The sequence below is a fragment of the Pan paniscus genome, chromosome 4 (genome assembly GCF_029289425.2).
Source record: "Pan paniscus chromosome 4, NHGRI_mPanPan1-v2.0_pri, whole genome shotgun sequence".
In the NCBI taxonomy this organism is placed as follows: domain Eukaryota; kingdom Metazoa; phylum Chordata; class Mammalia; order Primates; family Hominidae; genus Pan; species Pan paniscus.
The window spans coordinates 171393298-171412467 of NC_073253.2; the positions used below are offsets into that span (position 1 = coordinate 171393298).

Genomic DNA, 19170 nt, shown 5'->3' on the forward strand with positions numbered 1-19170 from the left:
TGTTGACTGTCATCCAGGAGACTGAGAAGAAAGACTGACTTCTCATTCTTTTTCCCACAGGGACAAACTCTGCCTGGGCGAGTCCTTTTCCTGCGTTATGTCGTTCAGACCCTAGAAGATGACTTCCAGCAGACCCTGAGGAGGCAACGGCAGCACCTGCAGCAATCCATTGCAAACATGGTGCTTTCCTGTGACAAGCAGCCCCACAATGTCAGGTAAGCAGCCACCTGAGCCCTCGGATGAGAAGAGGTAAGGGATTATAGGTGGGCAGCTGCTGAAGGCCAGAATATCAGCCAGGTGAGATTTTCTAGTCAGTAGATAGTGTAATAGGGCTAATTATTAAAACTATAGATAGACCAGGTGCAGTGATTCACACCTGTAATCCCAGTACTTTGGGAGGCCGAGGTGGGCGGATCACTTGAGGTCAGGAGTTCGAAACCAGCCTGGCCAACATGGCAAAACCACATCTCTACTAAAAATATACAAATTAGCAGGGCGTGGTGGTGTATGCCTGTAATTCCAGCTACTTGGGAGGCTGAGGTGGGAGAATCACTTGAACCCAGGAGGCAGAGGTTGCAGTGAGCCGAGATTGCGCCACTGTACTCCAGCCTGGGTGACAGAGCAAGACTCCGTCTCAAAAATAATTAATTACTTTTAAAAAATAAAACTATAGCTAATCATAAACCCCTCCTGATAATCATAAAAGAAACCAACAATGTGGCAGGCACCACATAGCTTGAGTGAGTTTTCTCTCAAGACCAACAGACTTCCTTTGGTCTATTTCAATATTGTCCAAACAACCTTGTGAAATCTAGGGGAAAGCCTTATATAAAACTTTTCAGTTTTTATTAACCTACATTTATTCCTATCCCCCGATGAACCTCAATATTAATCTCATTTGTCACTACTAGTTTCTGGAAAGTAATATCTATAACAATAGGTCATGTAGCTGACAGTAAGGTACATTAGATAGTAAGCATGTGTTCTTTTTTGCAGAATCAGAGTCAGAGTTTCTGGAAGCATGGAACTACTATATGCTTATACCAAGCGGGGGAAAATATGATCTTTAGGGTAGGGGATTGTGGGATGGAATTTTCCTTTTGGAACTACAGATGGCCCTGACTCATGATGGTTTGGCTTAGGATTTTTTGACTTTACATTGGTACAGAAGTGATAACCATTCAGTAAAAACTATACCTCAAGTACCCAACAAACATTCTGTTTTTCATTTTCAGTATAGTATTCAATAAATTACATAAACTGTTCAACACTTTATTATAAAATAGGCTTTTGTGTTGCATGATTTTGCCCAACTGTAAGCTGTCAGTGTTCTGAGCACATTTAAGGTAGACTAGGCTAAGCTACAATGTTCGGTAGATTGGGTGCATTAAATGTGTTTTCAACTTAAAATATTTTCAGCTTACAGTGGTGTCTTAGTCCCTTTGTTTTGCCATAAAGGAATGCCTGAGGGTGGGTAATTTATAAAGAAAAGAGGTTTATTTGGCTTACAATTCTACAAGTTGTACAAGAAGCGTGGCTCCAGCATCTGTTTCTGGTGAGGGCATCAGGAAGCTTCTACTCATGACAGAAGGTGAAGGAGAGCTGGAGTATCACCTGGCAAGGGAGGAAGGAAGACAGGGGGCGGGGCTATGGTGCCAACCTCTGTCAAACAGTCAGCTCTTGAGTGAACTAATAGAGTGAGAACTCACTCGTTACCATGAGGACAGCACCAAGACATTTATGAAGGATCTGCCTCCATGACCCAAACCTCTTCCACTAAGCCCATCTCCAACACTGGAGATCACACCAACAGGAGATTTGGAGAGGTCAAATATCAAAGCTGTATCAGATGGGTTTATCCAGATGTAACCCCATCGTAGGTTGAGCATCCGAACATCCCTTGCTTTTTTGGAAATGGCTCTTACTAGAAGGTTGTACCAGCATCTCTTTGTTCAGAGCAGCATTGAAACTCTTCCACATTTACGTTCTCATATGTTCTTACATATTTGTTGAAAGTAGTATACACAGGTCAACATGGGGCATTGACTATGATAAATCCTCTAATAAAAAGGAGGACATTTCGTTATGTTTTGGGCATTGGTCAGTTTTCCCACCCCCTTAGTTTACATGCCCATATTTATTTCCCTATATGTGATATTTTTTCTAAAGATTAAATGTTAATAATTTTAGGGGTACAAAATCAGTAAGTAGAGAATCAACAGAGAGCACAAGACAGCATAGTTGAATTTTAAAGCGAAAAATTGGCCGGGTGCAGTGGCTCACACCTGTAATCCCAGTACTTTGGGAGGCCAAGGCAGGCAGATCACCTGAGCCCAGGAGTTGAAGACCAGCCTGGCTAACACGGTGAAACCCTATCTCTACTAAAAATACAAAAATTAGCCGGGCATGGTGGCATGTGCCTGTAATCCCAGCTACTTGGGAGACTGAGACAGGAGAATTGCTTGAACCTGAGTGGCAGAGGTTGCAGTAAGCCGAGATCACACCACTGCACTTCAGCCTGGGCGACAGAGCGAGACTCTGTCTCAAAAGCAAATAAAAAATAAATTTTTAAAAGTGAAAAATAATTTACATAATGAGAACAATTCCATCTACCATTATGCTTTGCGAGCCTAGGCATTAAGAGTGAGTGGGATACCCAAGGCACTGTTCTCTCAGTTGCTTTCATTTTCCCCTCCTGTGGTGTGAGCCTCTCACTGTACGGGGTATGACTCTTGGGTTTAAAGATAGGCATTTAAGGCTGGGCGTGGTGGCTCACACCTGTAATCCTAGCACTTTGGGAGGCCAAGGTGGGCAGATCACTTGAGGTCAGGAGTTCGACATGAGCCTAGCCAACATGGTGAAACCCCATCTCTACTAAAAAATACAAAAAAAAAAACAACCCAAAAAATTTGCCAGGCATAGTGCCAGGCACCTGTAATCCCAGCTACTTGAGAGGCTGAGGCAGGAGAATTGCTTGAACCCAGGAGGTAGAGGTTGCAGTGAGCTGAGATCGCGCCATTGCACTCCAGCCTGGGCAACAAGAGGGAAACTCTGTCTCAAAAATAAATAAAGGCATTTTGGGCTGCGCATGGTGACTGAGGCCTGTAATCCCAGCACTTTGAGAGGCCAAGGTGGGCGGATCACATGAGGCCAGGAGTTTGAGACCAGCCTGGCCTCAAAACCCCACCTCTACTAAAAGTACAAAAACAGCCAGGCATGGTGGTGCACTTCTGTAATCCCAGCTACTTGGGAGACTGAGGCATGAGAATCATTCGAACCTGGGAGGCAGAGGTTGCAGTGAGCCAGGATTCCACCACTGCAATTCAGCCTGGGCAACAGAGGAAGACTCTATCTCAAAAACAACAACAAAGATAGGCATTTTTGAGGGGTGTTTGTGACCTCTAAATCTAGGCCAGGTCCTCTGTTTTGTGCTTACTCAATGAAAAAAATCATTTGTTTCAGTTGGCAGGAAAATGAGCTATCTTTGATTCATTAAGAAATGGATATTAGACTGAGTTGGTGATTACAAGGATGTATGCATATATTTATCTAAATTCATCAAACAAAACTTTGACAATTTATTGTATGTAAATTATACCTCAAAGAGGTATTTTTAAAAAGAAAGAGACATGATCAGTCTCCATATGAACCCTTCTTAAGGGATTTTCTTTTCTTTCTTTCATTTTGAACTATGCATACAAAGAGTAGACTAGTTTCTACAAGACTTCAGAAATATACTTGTCTCCAGGTCCCCTCACCTGCATTTCTGTTTCTCTTTAATTGATTTTTTAAATATTTACCCCCATATGGCAAAATATACCCCCATATGGCAAAATAACATGCTTGCAGTGCTGCTTCTTGATTTTTCATTGTTAGCCATTATCTGTTGACTTCTCACATGAAAGATAAGGAGTTCGCTCTTTTTCCTCCCCACATTCCCCATCACACACATATTTGCCAGCCCCTATATCATTAATATATTATAATTTTTATATCAGTGTTCAGTGTTTCTATTACTATGACTATGTGTGCTAGTCAGAATTTTACTAAGTACTAAACCGTGATTGCTTTTCCTTTCATTCATATCTTTTTGTTTTCCCTAAGGTTAATAATTATCCTATTTTTAAGTTTCTTGCTTTCCTTGTACGTATCAGAATTCAACCCCAAATTCTCTCCTAGTTGTGTTACCGGTGGAGGGTGTCTAGGTTCTTGGCATCTTGAACAAAGAACTGGACAAAATGTACAAACAAAGCAAGGAAAAATGAAGCAACAAAAGCAGAGATTTGTGGAAAATGAAAGCACACTCCACAGGGTAGGAGCAGGCCCGAGCAAGCAACTCAAGAGCCTGGTTACAGAATTTTCTGGGATTTAAATACCTTCTAGAGGTTTCCTATTGTACTTGATGTACACCCTATGTAAATGAAGTAGTGGCCCACCATCAGTTCGATTAGTTGTGGGAGGGGACAAATCAGAGGCTGAAGTGAAGTTACAAAGTTATACTCCTATGCAAATGAAGACTTGGCCCATGACCAGCCTGATTGGTTGTGGGAGGGGACCAGTCAGAGGTACTTTCAATTTTTCATCTGCCACGCAGAAAAAGCAGGGAGGCGGGCAAGGTTGCAAAGGGAGAAGCCTCTGGTCCTTTTGTTACTTGGGCATGGAAAATTGGGGTTTTCCTTTTGATTTAGTTCTAGGAATTCAACATGAATTGGCCTTAGGTTCCCTGCCTCCAGACCCTATTTTCTTGCCTCAGTTGGTCTCAATATCCCCTCAAGATATTTATTCACACTGGATTGTCCTACTGGTTTCTTCTCAAAAATCTGAGGTAGAATGTTTTGATCTCCTTCAATCTAGATCACTCATCCTCTTTTCCAGTCTTCATCATAAATTTGAGAGTCCTCTTTAATGCTTTTCAAGACTGGATGACTTGTTTGTTTGTCCTGTCTTTTCTCTTTCATGGCTCATACCTTCATTTAAGGAATCCATTCCTAGTAGCTTTCTAAGAAAGGTGTATAGGAAGTAAAGTTTTTGAGATCTTGTTTGTCTGCAAATGTCTTTATCTTCTCATACATTGATTGATAATTAAACTGAGGATAGATGATTTGCTTAGAAATAACTTTTCTACAGAACATCAAAGGAAATCTTTCATTGTCTTCTAGCTTCCAGAATTGCTGTTAAGAAATGATAAGTAGTCGGGCGTGGTGGCTCACACCTGTAGTCCCAGCACTTTGGGAGGCCGAGGTGGGTGGATCACTTTGAGCTCAGGTGTTCAAGACCAGCCTGGGCAACATGGCAAAACCCCATCTCTACCAAAACCACAAAAAATTAGCTGGGCGTAGTGGCACACACCTGTGGTCCCAGCTACTCGGAAGGCTGAGATAGGAGGATCACTTGAGCCTGGGTGGCAGAGGTTGCACTGAGCTGAGATCGTGCCACTGCACTCCAGCCTGGGTGTCAGAGCAAGACCCTGTCTCAGGGGGAAAAAAAAGAAGTCATAAGCTATTTTGATTACTGATTCTTTGTATGTGCCCTGGTTTTTCCCTCTGGAAGTTTGTAAAGTTCTCTTTTTGCCAAATGTGCTTATCCTAGGTTTATATTCATCCATTGGGTTGGGCATTCAGTGGGCCATTTCAGTCTGGAAAAATGTCCTTCATTTCTAATAAACAGGATTTTTCACTTTTGTAATTATCTTTCTAATTTCCAAGAGCCCTTTTATTTTTTCTCTGTGTCTTCCTTATTAAAATTAATAAATAAGCCAGGCATGGTGTCATGTGCCTGTAGTCCCAGCTACTGGAGAGGCTGAGGCAGGAGGATCGCTTGAGCTCAGGAGTTCAGTGAGCTATGATGGCACCACTGCACTCCAGCCTGGACAACAGAGCAAGCCCTCATCTCTAAAAAATAATAATAATAGGCTGGGCACAGTGGCTCAGGCCTGTAATCCTAGCACTTTCAGGGGCCAAAGTGGAAAGATCACTTGAGGCCAGGAGTTCAAGACCAACCTGGGCAACATAGCAAGACCCTGACTCTGCAAAAGAAAATAATATAAACTGTATTCTTATTTTCTTCTTTCCTGGATCCATGTCATCTCATATCTTTGATTTTGCTACTCAGAATTTTCATTTTTGTTTATTCTCTGTTTCTCTTCATAATGTCTGTTTTCTCCAAGTTGCTTTTTTGGGAGGAAGGAGAGGGTATTTTGGTCTCTATCTCTTTATGTTAAAAGCTTTCCATAGATGTCTGGTAAACCTTGGTAGTCTATAGTCTATCCATATTTAAAGGTGCGAGACTCAAAAGATAATGGAAGCTCTGAAGACATAAGAGGACTTGTCATTTCTGCACTTCCCTCTAGGTGGAACTGATTTCTCATTTCTAAGAAAATTTCTTGAGTCAAGGTCTTTCCTCTTGCGCTGGTTCGGTTTTACAGAGAAGACATCCAACCTCTTACGTGAAGGTTGAAGACAGGATGCCAAGGTTTTGGAAGACACGTGTGAGAAGATAGCAAGGGTCTCTGCATTCAGCATGCCTATGTTCATTTAGTGCCCCATTTGCTTCAGTGTCTGCTTCTAAGCCGTGCCTGGTATCCCAGTCCAGAGACCATCTGTTTTACCTCTCCACAAAGTTAACTTGTAGTCTGCAGGATTGGGGAAGTTCTAGAGGTCTAAAAATTTATTAAACAGCTTTCAAGCCATCCTATTTTATTTATTTATTTTTTTTTTTATTTTTTTTTTTTTTGAGGCGGAGTCTCACTCTGGTTGCCAAAGGCTGGAGTGCAGCAACCCGATCACAGCTCACTGCAGCTTTGACCTCCCTGGGGTCAGGTGATCCTCCCACCTCAGCCTCTTGGGTAGCTGGGACTACTGGCACGTGCCACCACGCTCTGCCAATTTTTAGTATTTTTAGTAGAAACAGGTTTTCACCATTTTGCCCAGGCTGGTCTCAAACTCTTGGACTCAAGCCATTTGCCCACCGCAGCTTCCCAAAGTGCTGGGATTACAAAGTGAGCCACCATGCCTGGCTACCTCCTACATATTTCAATTCACCCCTCTTTCACCATCACTTCAGAGAAACCTGGTGCTACCGCTTGCAGAGCTATTGAAGTTTTTTTTTTTTTTTAAGTAAATAGGATTAAATAGGATAGCTCTTCTCTGCTGCTGGCTTAGGATTCAGCTTTCTCAATTCCACTAAGTCAATTAAAATGTATTCCTTTGCCTAATTCATAGGCTTGGATTAAACATCATCTTAAAACATGGCACAGTGGCTTTATTTGCTCAGTTAATTGGTTGCTTTTAATTTTGTAATCAGCATCTCTCAACCTACTCCCAAATCAAAGACTAAGCCCTTGACAATTACCTCACCCCTCATCCATCAGCCTGAGCAACATAGCCGGAACCCATCTCTACACCCCTCATCACCCACCTTGCACCCAGGTGATCATCATTCTGCATGGTCATCATTTCATTTCTTTCCTTTCTATGTAGTTGTATTGCATATACATGTATTCCTATAAAATATATTTTTTTACTTTAGTTCCTTTAGCTCTATATTAAAAGGTATCATGCTATATGTAATCTATCGAGAATTTTATTTTTCACTTACTGTTTTATAGTACCAAGATTTGTCCATATTGTTGCCTGTCACTGTAGTTTATTCATATTGATATTCATATTCATACTCATATCCTTCATTTGCCTTCCACCTTTCAAAATTTCACTGCTATCACCTGGGAGGCGGAGCTTGCAGTGAGCCGAGATCGCACCACTGCACTCCAGCCTGGTGACAGAGCGAGACTCTGCCTAAAAAAAAAAAAAAAACTCACTGCTATTCATCTTCTCTCCTCTTCTCTTCTTCCTTGTGGATATTTTTCAAAAGTTATTTATTATAATATTAGTGGGGTTTTAGGAGGAAACAAAATTAGGTGTGTATATTAAATCTACTATTTTTACCTAGGTTACCTAAGTGTTCATTAAAAGTAGTTTTGACTGTATGTTTTTACCTTATTAACTTGTAGAGCCTCAGCCCTGTATAAAGTGTGATTCCACTGCACACACTCTAAACCTTAGTTGTTAACATTAATAGGTGACAATAATATAGAGCTGGCAAGGACTTCTGTGGTCACCCAGTCTAACTTTCCACTTGGTTTAGGAATGTTCCTGGTCAGGAAGGCACAGATAGTACTATTTTACCCTGAAGTTACCTTTGAATACTTACAATTCAAAGAAAAATGTTGATATTTTAGTTAGCTTTTTTTTTTTTTTTTTTTTGTAGAGATGGGTTCTTGCTGTGTTGCTCAGGCTGGTCTCAAACTCCTGGTCTCAAAAGATCCTCCCACCTCAGCCTCCCAAAATGCTGGGATTACAAGCATCAGCCACCATACCTGGCCTTTAGTTGACTTTCACAGCCTTACTGCAGTTAAATGTGATGTCTTTATTAGACTTGTTTAATTATTGAAAATAGCCAGAGGGCCCTTTTGTTGCCTGTAGGAAAATCCAGGGATCTGGGGGCCCAGGTTAAGGCTATAGTTCTGAGCACCATAAATACAACAGACATTGAAACCTTTTCTTTCTTTATTTTTTTTTTCTGCACAGAAAAAGAAAGAATAAACCTTTTCTTTCTTTTTTCCATTACAGGGATGTTATCAAGTGGCTGGTCAAAGCAGTAACTGAAGATGGATTGACTCAGCCCCCAAATGGAAATCAAACATCTTCAGGAACAGGAATCTTGAAGGCCGGCAGTAGCCACCCTTCTTCCCAGCCCAACCTGACAAAGAACACCAATCAGCTGTAAGGGGCAGGCAGTTCTCTTTCCTGGGGCTCTTGGGGTTTAGTGTTTTAGAGAGAACAACACCAATCCCTAAGAGCAGCTTCCCCCAAATTAACAAGATCTTAGAACATAGGCTGATGCTTATTCAAGACTTAGTTTAACTAAAGGCTAAATTTCTGATTTCAAAGGTAGAACAAAACCAGGTGCTTTCACCCCTAGAATGAATAGGACTTCACAAAGTGAATACGAAGTCACAACGCAGACGCAAAACAAATGCTAGAGGACACTGCCCTTCACTTCCTGCATTTCAGGAGACAGTAAAGGGTTACAGCTCCTCGTCACTTCAGATATCTGTTGCCATAGAGAAGGAGTGGTGTGTAGTGTGAGTTTTGTTAACCTCGAGTCCTCAAGGACCTGGATTTCTCTCCTCAGGTCCCGGGAGAAAAATAGCAGTTCAGTCTGCAGGTTCCAACACACCAGGGCAGGTATCATCACCGCAGACTGCACTGGAAAGAAATTCATGGCATTTCTTTTATGGAGTTGAGAGTGGTCTTGGCGTTTTTTGAGAGATGCTGGGATATTAGGGGCTGGGGCTACCCTTGCACAAATAACCCAGTATTCCATGTCAATCATATTGTGAAAAGCCAGTCACACTGGGCATTTCAAATGTAACATTTGTGTCTGAATTCACAATGTTATATTATAATCTGGTTGCACCAACCTGATTTTTATGGAAGGCCTACAAGTTTAAATTGTTTCCTAAATTATAAATAATTATAACTAATTTAGGAAACAATTTTATATCTAAAGGGGAATGTTTTGGAACAATGAAGCATTTGGACAGATTGAGGAAGGCCCTAAAGTGGCATTCTCCCACACGGGCCACATACAGACCCAAGAGGGAGGTGGACACTGTTCCTTCAATGGAAGCTAGTATCATATAACAATCATCATAATAAATGTTTATAAATACATGTTAGTAGAAATAACAATAGGGTACCCTAAAAGTCAATTTTGTTATGATCTTAACAACAATAGTAGGTTGCTACCACTTATCACTAGAGAGTCCCTATCTGTGAGATATTTTATATAGCACTCACAACTTTACAAAATAGATATTATTGCTCACCCTTTTTATAGATGAGAAAACTTGGACTCAGGGCAGTTTAGTAACTTGTCGAAGGTTGAACAGCTTGTCATTGTAGAGACAGAATCTGAGGCCAGAACTCCTGGTCTGGCCCACCTGTTGTGTTACTAGCTGCAGATTTTCTTAAAGTAAAACCTTTCTTCCATCACAGATAACATGTGTTGCCGGGCGTGGTGGCTCACGCCTGTAATCCCAGCACTTTGGGAGGCCAAGGCGGGTGGATCATGAGGTCAGGAGATGGAGACCATCCTGGCTAACACGGTGAAACCCCGTCTCTACTAAAAAAATACAAAAAAATAGCCGGGCATGGTGGCGGGCACCTGTAGTCCCAGCTACTCAGGAGACTGAGGCAGGAGAATGGCGTGAACCTGGGAGGCGGAGCTTGCAGTGAGCCAAGATCGCGCCACAGCACTCCAGCCTGGGCGACAGAGCTAGACTCCATCTCAAAAAATAAAAATAAAAAAAAAACACATTAGAAAAGGCTGATGTCAGGCCAGGCTCACCTTTCTGAGAGGTTGCCCCGACTCCTAATGCCGCATCAGGCTGGCTCTCTCCCACAGTTAGATCTAATGGGAGAGAAGGTCAGGTTCCACCAGGGGAGGTTCTGAGACCGAACTTAGTAAGAAGCTATTGTAAAGGAAACAGTAACAGGAGAAAACTGTATGGCAAATACATATTTTCTCCTGTATCAAAGAAATGTAAATCATTTTAAGTCACTCTGGACCTGTTTCTTCATCTGCAAAATAGGGAAGTTATAGATTAGATGATCCTTATAGTTCTCTAGATCCTGAAGGTTGTGTGGTTCTATTTTTGAATTTAAAAGCAGCTTGCTTTTACAGCTCAACCCCAGGTTCTGAGAGGTTCAAATAGTATGTTCTGGCAAAAGGGATTCAGGTAGGTGAAATTGCTAAATAAAAGCATGCTGATGGTTTGAGTGGTTCTCCCTGACCTTGTGTGTGCTTTATAAGGTCCTTTAGTAGTCTCTACTCTCGATGTACACTGGTGAGGACCTCCTCCCAGCCAGAGAGTGGCTCCTTGCCAGACCCTCACACTCATCTGTGTCCTGTGTTCTGGACTCAGGATTGTGTGCCAGCTTCAGAGGATGCTCTCCATAGCCGTAGAGGTGGACAGGACCCCCACCTGCAGCTCCAATAAAATTGCCGAGATGATGTTTGGGTTTGTGCTGGACATTCCTGAGAGGAGCCAGAGGTGAGTCTTGATTTTGCTGGGGAGAGCAGTTATTTAAAAAATCATTTTTATTAAATTAACTTTTCTATCTATGCTACCTGTCAGGAACAGAATTTTACAAGAGAAAGTTCCAAACTAATTAAGATAGGAAGAAAATAGTAGAAGGATTATTCTTATGTCTTTGACTTTTGGAAAGGAGGTTCTCAACTAATTATTATTATTTACAACTGAGATATAATTTCTTGGGAAGAGGCACAGTACCCTAAATGGAGCCTAAATTTTCTAACCTTATCAATTTGCCTAACAATTTTACTCTTCTTTCAATATTTAACTGTTAAGGGTGGGTTCAGTGACTCGTACCTGTAATCCCAGCACTTTGGGAGGACGAGGACTAGGCGAGCAGATCACCTGAGGTCAGGAGTTCAAGACCAGCCTTCGCCAACATGGTGAAACCCTGTCTCTACTAAAAATACAAAAATTAGTTGGGCGTGGTGGTGCACACCTATAAATCTCAGCTACTCAGGAGACTGAGACACGAAAATCGCTTGAACCAGGAGGTGGAGGTTGCAGTGAGCTGAGATTGCTCCACTGCACTCCAGCCTGGGTGACAGAGTGAGACTCCATCTCAAAAAAAAATAAAAATAAAGGCCGGCTGTGGTGGCTCACACCTGTAATCCCAGCACTTTGGGAGACCAAGGCGGGCGGATCCCGAGGTCAGATCGAGACCATCCTGGCTAATGTGATGAAACCCCGTCTCTACTAAAAATACAAAAAAATTAGCCGGGTGTGGTGGTAGGCGCCTGTAGTCCCAGCTACTCAGGAGGCAGAGGCAGGAGAATGGTGTGAACCCTGGAGGCGGAGCTTGCAGTGAGCCGAGATGGCGCCACTGCACTCTAGCCTGGGTGACAGAGCGAGACTCCGTCTCAAAAAATAAATAATAAATTAATTACTTAATTAATTAAATAAATAATAAAAATAAAAATTTAACTGTTAAGCCCTGCCTTCTTCTCTTATCTTTATCCATAGGCCTGGCCTAAGTGTTCACTAAAGGCTTGGTGGGTGAATGAAATAGATATATCCAATATTGGAGGAACTAGAGGTGACACAAGAATGAAAAGAGTTGGACCTGTAGAATGACCCCAGATAGTAAGAATTAGGAATTCAGTTTCTCTGAGCATGAATTAGTGAAGTATTTCATTAGGAAGGGATAAAGAAATAGTTTTTGGCTAAAAACAATGATTCCTTCCTTGAACCAGTAATTTTAAAATCCAGAGGAAGAAAACTAAACTGGAATGAATATGAATTCATGAACAATTGCTGGTACAGGAAATAAGTATAAGAGAGTCATTGCGTAGTGGTGACCCTTGGGGAAATTATGGTGTATGTTTGTCTTCAGTGCGTCTCCACCAGCTCCATGCGTGCTTCCCATCCCCATCCCTAAACTCCCAGCTGACAACCAACACAACTATTGTGCAGCTTTGGTTTCTTCTATTACAAGAAAATGTCATGCCAAATAGTACTGGAATAGGACTTAATTAAAATACTCTGGTAAGATTAAGACATTTACTGAGTCCCTACAATGTGCCAGTCATTGTCACATTAATTATCTCATTTGTTTTCTGTTTTTTTTTTTTCTTTTTCTTTATAATTTAGAAACAGGGTCTTGCTATGTTGCCCAGGCTAGTTTTGAACTCCTGGGCTCAAGCAATCCTCCTGCCTCAGCCTCCGGAAGTTCTGGGATTACAGGCATGAGCCACCGCACCCAACCTTATTTATTTTTCTTATAATGTTATCCCTATTTATTTATTTATTTGTTTTGAGGCAGAGTCTCACTCTGTCACCCAGGCTGGAGTACAGTGGTGGGATCTCAGCTCACTGCAGTCTTTGCCTCCTGGGTTCAAGCAATTCTCCTGCCTTAGCCTCCTGAGTGGCTGGGATTACAGGTGCATGCCCCTATACCCAGCTAATTTGTGTATTTTTAGTAGAGATGGGGTTTCACCATGTTAGCCAGGCTGGTCTCAAACTCCTGACCTCAGGTGATCTGCCCACCGCAGTCTCCCAAAGTGCTGGGATTACAGGCGTAAACCACCACACCTGGCAATGTTATCTCTATTTAATGAATAAGAAAAGCATTCAAAGAGGTGGAGTTAACTAGCCTAAGTTTATGTAGCTAATCAGGTTCAGAATCCAAACTTAAACCCAGGGCTGCTTAATCCCAAATTCAATATTCAAAGGAGGCAGTGTGTTGTACTGGTCAGACAGAAGAAAGTGCACATGAATACCATGCTTGCTCTAACACTTTGTCAGGAGTATTTCATTTGGGTCCAACTCCTCTACTATTCATTCATGTAAGCCCAGATGCTGGTAAGAAATGGGAAAGCTAAGGAATAGGTAACAAAAACAAATTAGGAATTAAAACAGACAAACATGATTTATACAAAACCTGGCCCTACTTTAAAATTCTCTCAGAGGGGCAAATTGGCCATTCACCCAAATTATGCTAAAAGATACTTTACTTGGCCTTTACCTTGATGTATTTTAATTTTCTAAAGATTAAGTATAATTTACATACAATTAAATTATGTAAACTAACTTGCATACATACCATCCAGTGAGTCTTGACAAATGCATGTACCTTCTTGACCTATCATTTTCCAATTGCTCATTAGTAGTGTATAGAAACCCTGCAACCTTAATAAATTAACTTATTCTAGTAGGATTTTTGTTTGTTTTCCTTAGGATTCTCTACATACACAATCACATTGTCTAAAAATACACTTTAACTGTATCCTTCCCAATCTGTGTATGCCTTTTGCTTGCTTTTTCTTGCCATATTGCATAGGCTAGAATCTCCAGGAAAATGTTGGAGAAGCAGTGAGAGTAGACATTATTGCCCCATTCCTGATCTTAGGGTGAAAACATTCAGTTTTTGACTATTAAGTGTGATGTTAGCTATAAATGTTTCATAGGTGCCCTTTGTCAGTTTGAGGGAGCTTCCTTCCATTTCTAGTGTATTATTTTTATGAAGAATAAGTATTGAAATTTGCCAAATATGTTGTCTCCATCTATTGAGATAATCATAGTTTTTCTTCTTTATTCTGTTGATGTGGTGTAATACACTGATTAATTTACTCACGTTAAACCAACTTTGCATTCCTGGAATAAAAACCCTACTTGGTTGTGATGTTATCCTTCTTATATATTGATGGATTCAAGTTGCTAATATTTTGTTAAGGGTTTTTGCATCAATGTTTACAAGGGATATTGACCTGTAGTTTTATTTTCCTGTAATGTTTAATGTTTTCCATAATGTTTCCTTATGCATATTTAAAAGAAAGATAAGTTGGCCAGGCTGGTCTCGAACTCCTGACCTCAGATGATCTGCCCACCTCAGCCTCCCAAAATGCTGGGATTACAGGTGTGAGCCACCAGGCCTGGCCTTATGAACTGAATTCTAAAATAAGTTTAAAAAGCAAAATGCAAAATAATATTATATTAAATATACATATATTTTTGTAAAAAAATGATAAAAATATACATGATTCTGATCATTTGTTTAAAAAAGAAACAAAGTTAAGGTAAGCCACAGACTAATAAAATTGCTTACATACAGAGAGTGGGTGGGAATGGGATAAAAAGGAGAAAAGGTACTGGGCTGGGTGGTAATGGTGGCAGTGGTGGTGGTGGTGGTAAACACCTCCCTGAGTATGCCTTTTTGTGTGGCTGTAAACACTTTTTAGAGTCATGTTAACCCATTTATGCCTGGGGTTCAACATTTTTTGTGTGAAAAATCAGACCTTGGCAATGACCTTGAGCAGTAGGATACAAATAACTCTCACAAGTTTAGCGTTCCAATAATGGAACACTGGGCATAAATTTAATGTTTTACATACTCAAAAAATCAAGTTCACGGGGTGCCAAAAATGGAATACAAACAGAAACAAGTTAACCTAACTGTATTTTAATAAAATAAAGGAGAGCTAGCATGGTGGCATGCACCCACAGTTCCAACTACTCAGGAGGCTCCAGTAGAAGGATCACTTGAGCACAGGAGTATGAGGCTGGCCTGGGCAACACAGCAAAATCCTGTTGGTAATTAATCAATAAAAATGGAAGGGGTGAAGGGACAGGCCCAGGTAACTTTTTTTTAACCTTTTATTTTTATTTTATTTTAAATAACTGTAGATTCACAGGAAATTGCAAAACCTATTAGAAGTAGTGTATATCCTTTACACTGTTTTCCCCCAGATACAAGGGGAACTATAACTATAGTACAATATCACAAATAGGAAATTTACATTGGTACAATCCCAGACTTTATTCAGTTCTACCCATTCTCGTGCACTCATTTGTGTGAAGCTCTTTTTAGTTCTATTACCTGTGTAGATTTTTGTGACCGTCACCGCAGTCAAGATGTATAACTGTTCTGGCCGGGCGCGGGGGCTCACGCCTGTAATCCCAGCACTTTGGGAGGCCGAGACCGGCGGATCACGAGGTCAGGAGATCAAGACCATCCTGGCTAACACGGTGAAACCCCGTCTCTTCTAAAAATACAAAAAATTAGCCGGGTGCGGTGGCGGTCGCCTGTAGTCCCAGCTACTCGGGAGGCTGAGGCAGGAGAATGGCATGAACCCGGGAGGCGGAGCTTGCAGTGAGCAGAGATAGAGATAGTGCAACTGCAGTCCAGCCTGGGCGAAAGAGTCCAGCCTGGGCGAAAGAGCGAGACTCCCTCTTTAAAAAAAAAAAAAAATGTATAGCTATTCCATCATCACAAGGATTCCTTGTGCTACCCTTTTATAGCTACAATCATCCATCCTCCCAGCTACTGGCAAATGCTAATCTGTTCTCTGACTGTGTCAAAGTAACTTAAAACACAATATTTGGACTAAATGTCATAATGGTAAAGACAAAATGAACTGAACTCTAGTTAGTAGGTTTCTTTTTCGCAGAAATATACAATTCAAAAACAATTTTATGTGTATTCTAGGATTAAACAAATATATTGTGAATACTGAGAGCCAAGTTTCTCACTGTCAGAGAAAAGATTTACACATATGAAAAGGGGAAAGGATAGAATAAACCCTGTGGTACTGGATTGGAATTGGAGGTATCAGTATGAACTTGTGGTTTCTAATAAATATAGAGATAGGAATAGATGTAGATGTGTGAGGGCTTATTTACATATATTATATATACACATACGTCTGTGTGTATTCATACATATGTTTCCTACCTCTGCCCACTGAGAGAGCATGGAAGCAATTATATCTTAGTAGCAGTGGAGCACACCTCATACCCAGATCTTTGTTTTTAAATTCCAGTTTACATGAAAGGGAACCAGGGCCAGGTGCGGTGGCTCACGCCTGTAATCCCAGCACTTTGGGAGGCCAAGGTGGGCAGGTCACTTGAGGTCAGGAGTTCGAGACCAGCCTGGCCAACATGGTGAAACCCTGTCTCTACTAAAAATAAAAAAATTAGCTGGGTGTGGTAGCATACGCCTGTTATCTCAGCTACTTGGAAGCCTGAGGCAGGAGAATCGCTTGAAACCAGGAGGTGGAGGTTGCAGTGAGCTAAGATCGCACCACTCCACTCCAGCCTGGGCAACAGAGCAAGTCTCCATCTCAAAAAAACAAAAAAGAAAGGGAACCAGAATTCCTTGAAGGAATGACTAACTCCAGAACTGTGTTAGGTAAAGTACAAGATGAGCCTGGAACATCTTGTGCCACAAAGGAAGTATTCAAAGACTATTCAGAACATGTCGAAAGACACAGGAGTCAGCTTAAAGGGGCTTTCAGTGACCAAATCTGGAATAATTTGAGCTCCAAAATGAATATTGACAGTAAAATAATATTATCTGTTGAATAAAACAGGAATCTATGATTCCAGTGCTGATAGGAAGAAAGAGACGGGACCCCTTTCTTACAGTAAAAAGCCAACTAATGTTAGAAAAAATGATGAATTAGGCAGAAATACTGTTTGGCAACCATCATAATATTCAGACGTGAATGGATACTAACATGGTGAAAGATTGTGGAGTAACAAGATATTTGCATGGTCTCCAAGTATGTTCCCACAAGATACTTATTTATTACAAAGGGAAAAATAGCAACTTTACAATGGAGACACTACCATAGTCAAGTGATCAAAGTTCACACCAACAATGGGACAAATTGATGTCATGTGCCTTTTTATACAAGGCATTGAGAACAACAAAACACCATTTTTTCAGTACTGCCAAAAATGTATAACCTTCATCCATTCATGGGAAAAGTTCAGCCTAATGTCAAATGAGAGATGTTCCTTGAAAAAAACTGGCATGTGCTTTTCAAAAATGTCAGTATCCACTTTGGGAGGCCAAGGCGGGTGGATCACGAGGTCAGGAGATCAATACCATCCTGGCTAACACAGTGAAACCCCGTCTCTATTAAAAATACAAAAAATTAGCCAGGCATGGTGGCAGGCCCCTGTAGTCCCAGCTACTCGGGAGGCTGAGGCAGGAGAATGGCATGAACCCAGGAGGCGGAGCTTGCAGTGAGCCGAGATGGCGCCACTGCACTCCAGCCTGGGCGACAGAGCAAGACTCCGTCTAAAAAAAAAAAAAAAAAAAAAGTCAGTATCATGAAAGACAAAGCAATGTAAAGCAATTCTCCTGCCTCAGCCTTCTGAGTAGCTGGGATTACAGGTGCCCCCACCATGCCCTGCTAATTTTTATATTTTTAGTAGGGAAGGGGTTTCACCATGTTGGCCAGGCTGGTCTCGAACTCCTGTCCTCAAGTGATCCGCCCACCTTGGCCTCCCAAAGTGCTGGGATTGCAGGCATGAGCCACTGCACCCAGCCCTATGTCTGCAACTTACTCTCAGATAATTCAAAGAAAAACAGACAGACAGATGGATAAAGAAGATGTGGTAGGCCAGATGCAGTTGGCTCATGCCTGTGATCCTAGCACTTTGGGAGGCCAAGGTGGGCGAATCAGCTGAGGTCAGGAGTTCAAGACCAGCTTGGCCAGCATGGTGAAACTCCATCTCTACTAAAAATACAAAAATTAGCCAGGTGTGGTGGCGGGCGCCTGTAATCTCAGCTACTCGGGAGGCTGAGGCAGGAGAATCGCTTGAACCCAGGAGGCCGAGGCTGCAGTGAGCCAAGATTGTGCCACTGCACTCCAGCCTGGGCGACAGAGCAAGACTGTCTAAAAAAAAAAAACAAACACAAACTTTGCATTATTCTTGCAATTCAGTATGTCTGAAATTGTCAATACAAAAAGATAAGAAAAAAGGTTATGTTTATTGTAAACAGTATATAGTTGGCATTTGTTGTTTTAGCCAGCTGAAAATTCCTGCTCTTTAATAGAAGTATTGGTTTTATACCTGTAATCTGACTATTTGTTTCCTGTTTGTTCTTTCCTCCTCTTCTGGCTTTTGGATTAATTGAAGATTTTCTATTATTCCATTTTATCTCTCCTGTTGGCTTTTAGTTCTCTTTTTTAAATTAAAATCTTTTTGGTTTTTTTTGTTTGTTTGTTTGCTTGTTTTCTGAGTCAGAGTTTTGCTTTTGTTGCCTAGACTGGAGTGCAATGGCGCGATCTCAGCTCACCACAACCTCTGCCTCCCGGGTTCAAGAGATTCTCCTGCCTCAGCCTCCCAAGTAGCTGGGATTACAGGCATGCGCCACCAGACCCGGCTAACTTTGCATTTTTAGTAGAGACGGGGTTTCTCCATGTTGGTCAGGCTAGTCTCGAACTCCCAACCTCAGGTTATCCACCTGCCTCAGCCTCCCACAGTGCTGGGATTACAGACATGAGCCACCGTGCCTGGCCTTAGTTTATTTTTAGATTAAAATCTTATTTTGACATAATTGTAAATTCACATGCAATTTTAAGGAATGTTAAATATTAAATAGTATTAGATAAATATTGTATTCAATATTACATATTATTGGATAAAAATAAATATAAACTTTATTCAATATTAAAATTATTAAAGAGTTCAGAGACAACCCAGATAATCTTTTTCCAATTTCCCCCAATGGTAATATATTACAAAACTATAGTACAGTATCACAACCAGGATATTGTGAT

At 41.3% G+C, this 19170-nt stretch overlaps 1 protein-coding gene across 4 annotated transcripts in view; it reads left to right on the plus strand.

Annotated features, from left to right (window-relative positions):
- Positions 1-19170, plus strand: part of SIMC1 (SUMO interacting motifs containing 1) — a 103396-nt gene that overhangs the window by 69918 nt on the left and 14308 nt on the right. For all 4 annotated transcript variants that reach the window (XM_034961001.3, XM_034961003.3, XM_055113036.2 and 1 more), the window contains 3 exons: positions 61-215; positions 8628-8780; positions 10988-11116. In XM_034961001.3, the coding sequence (XP_034816892.2) occupies positions 61-215; positions 8628-8780; positions 10988-11116 (437 nt within the window). The remainder of the gene's footprint in view (positions 1-60; positions 216-8627; positions 8781-10987; positions 11117-19170) is intronic.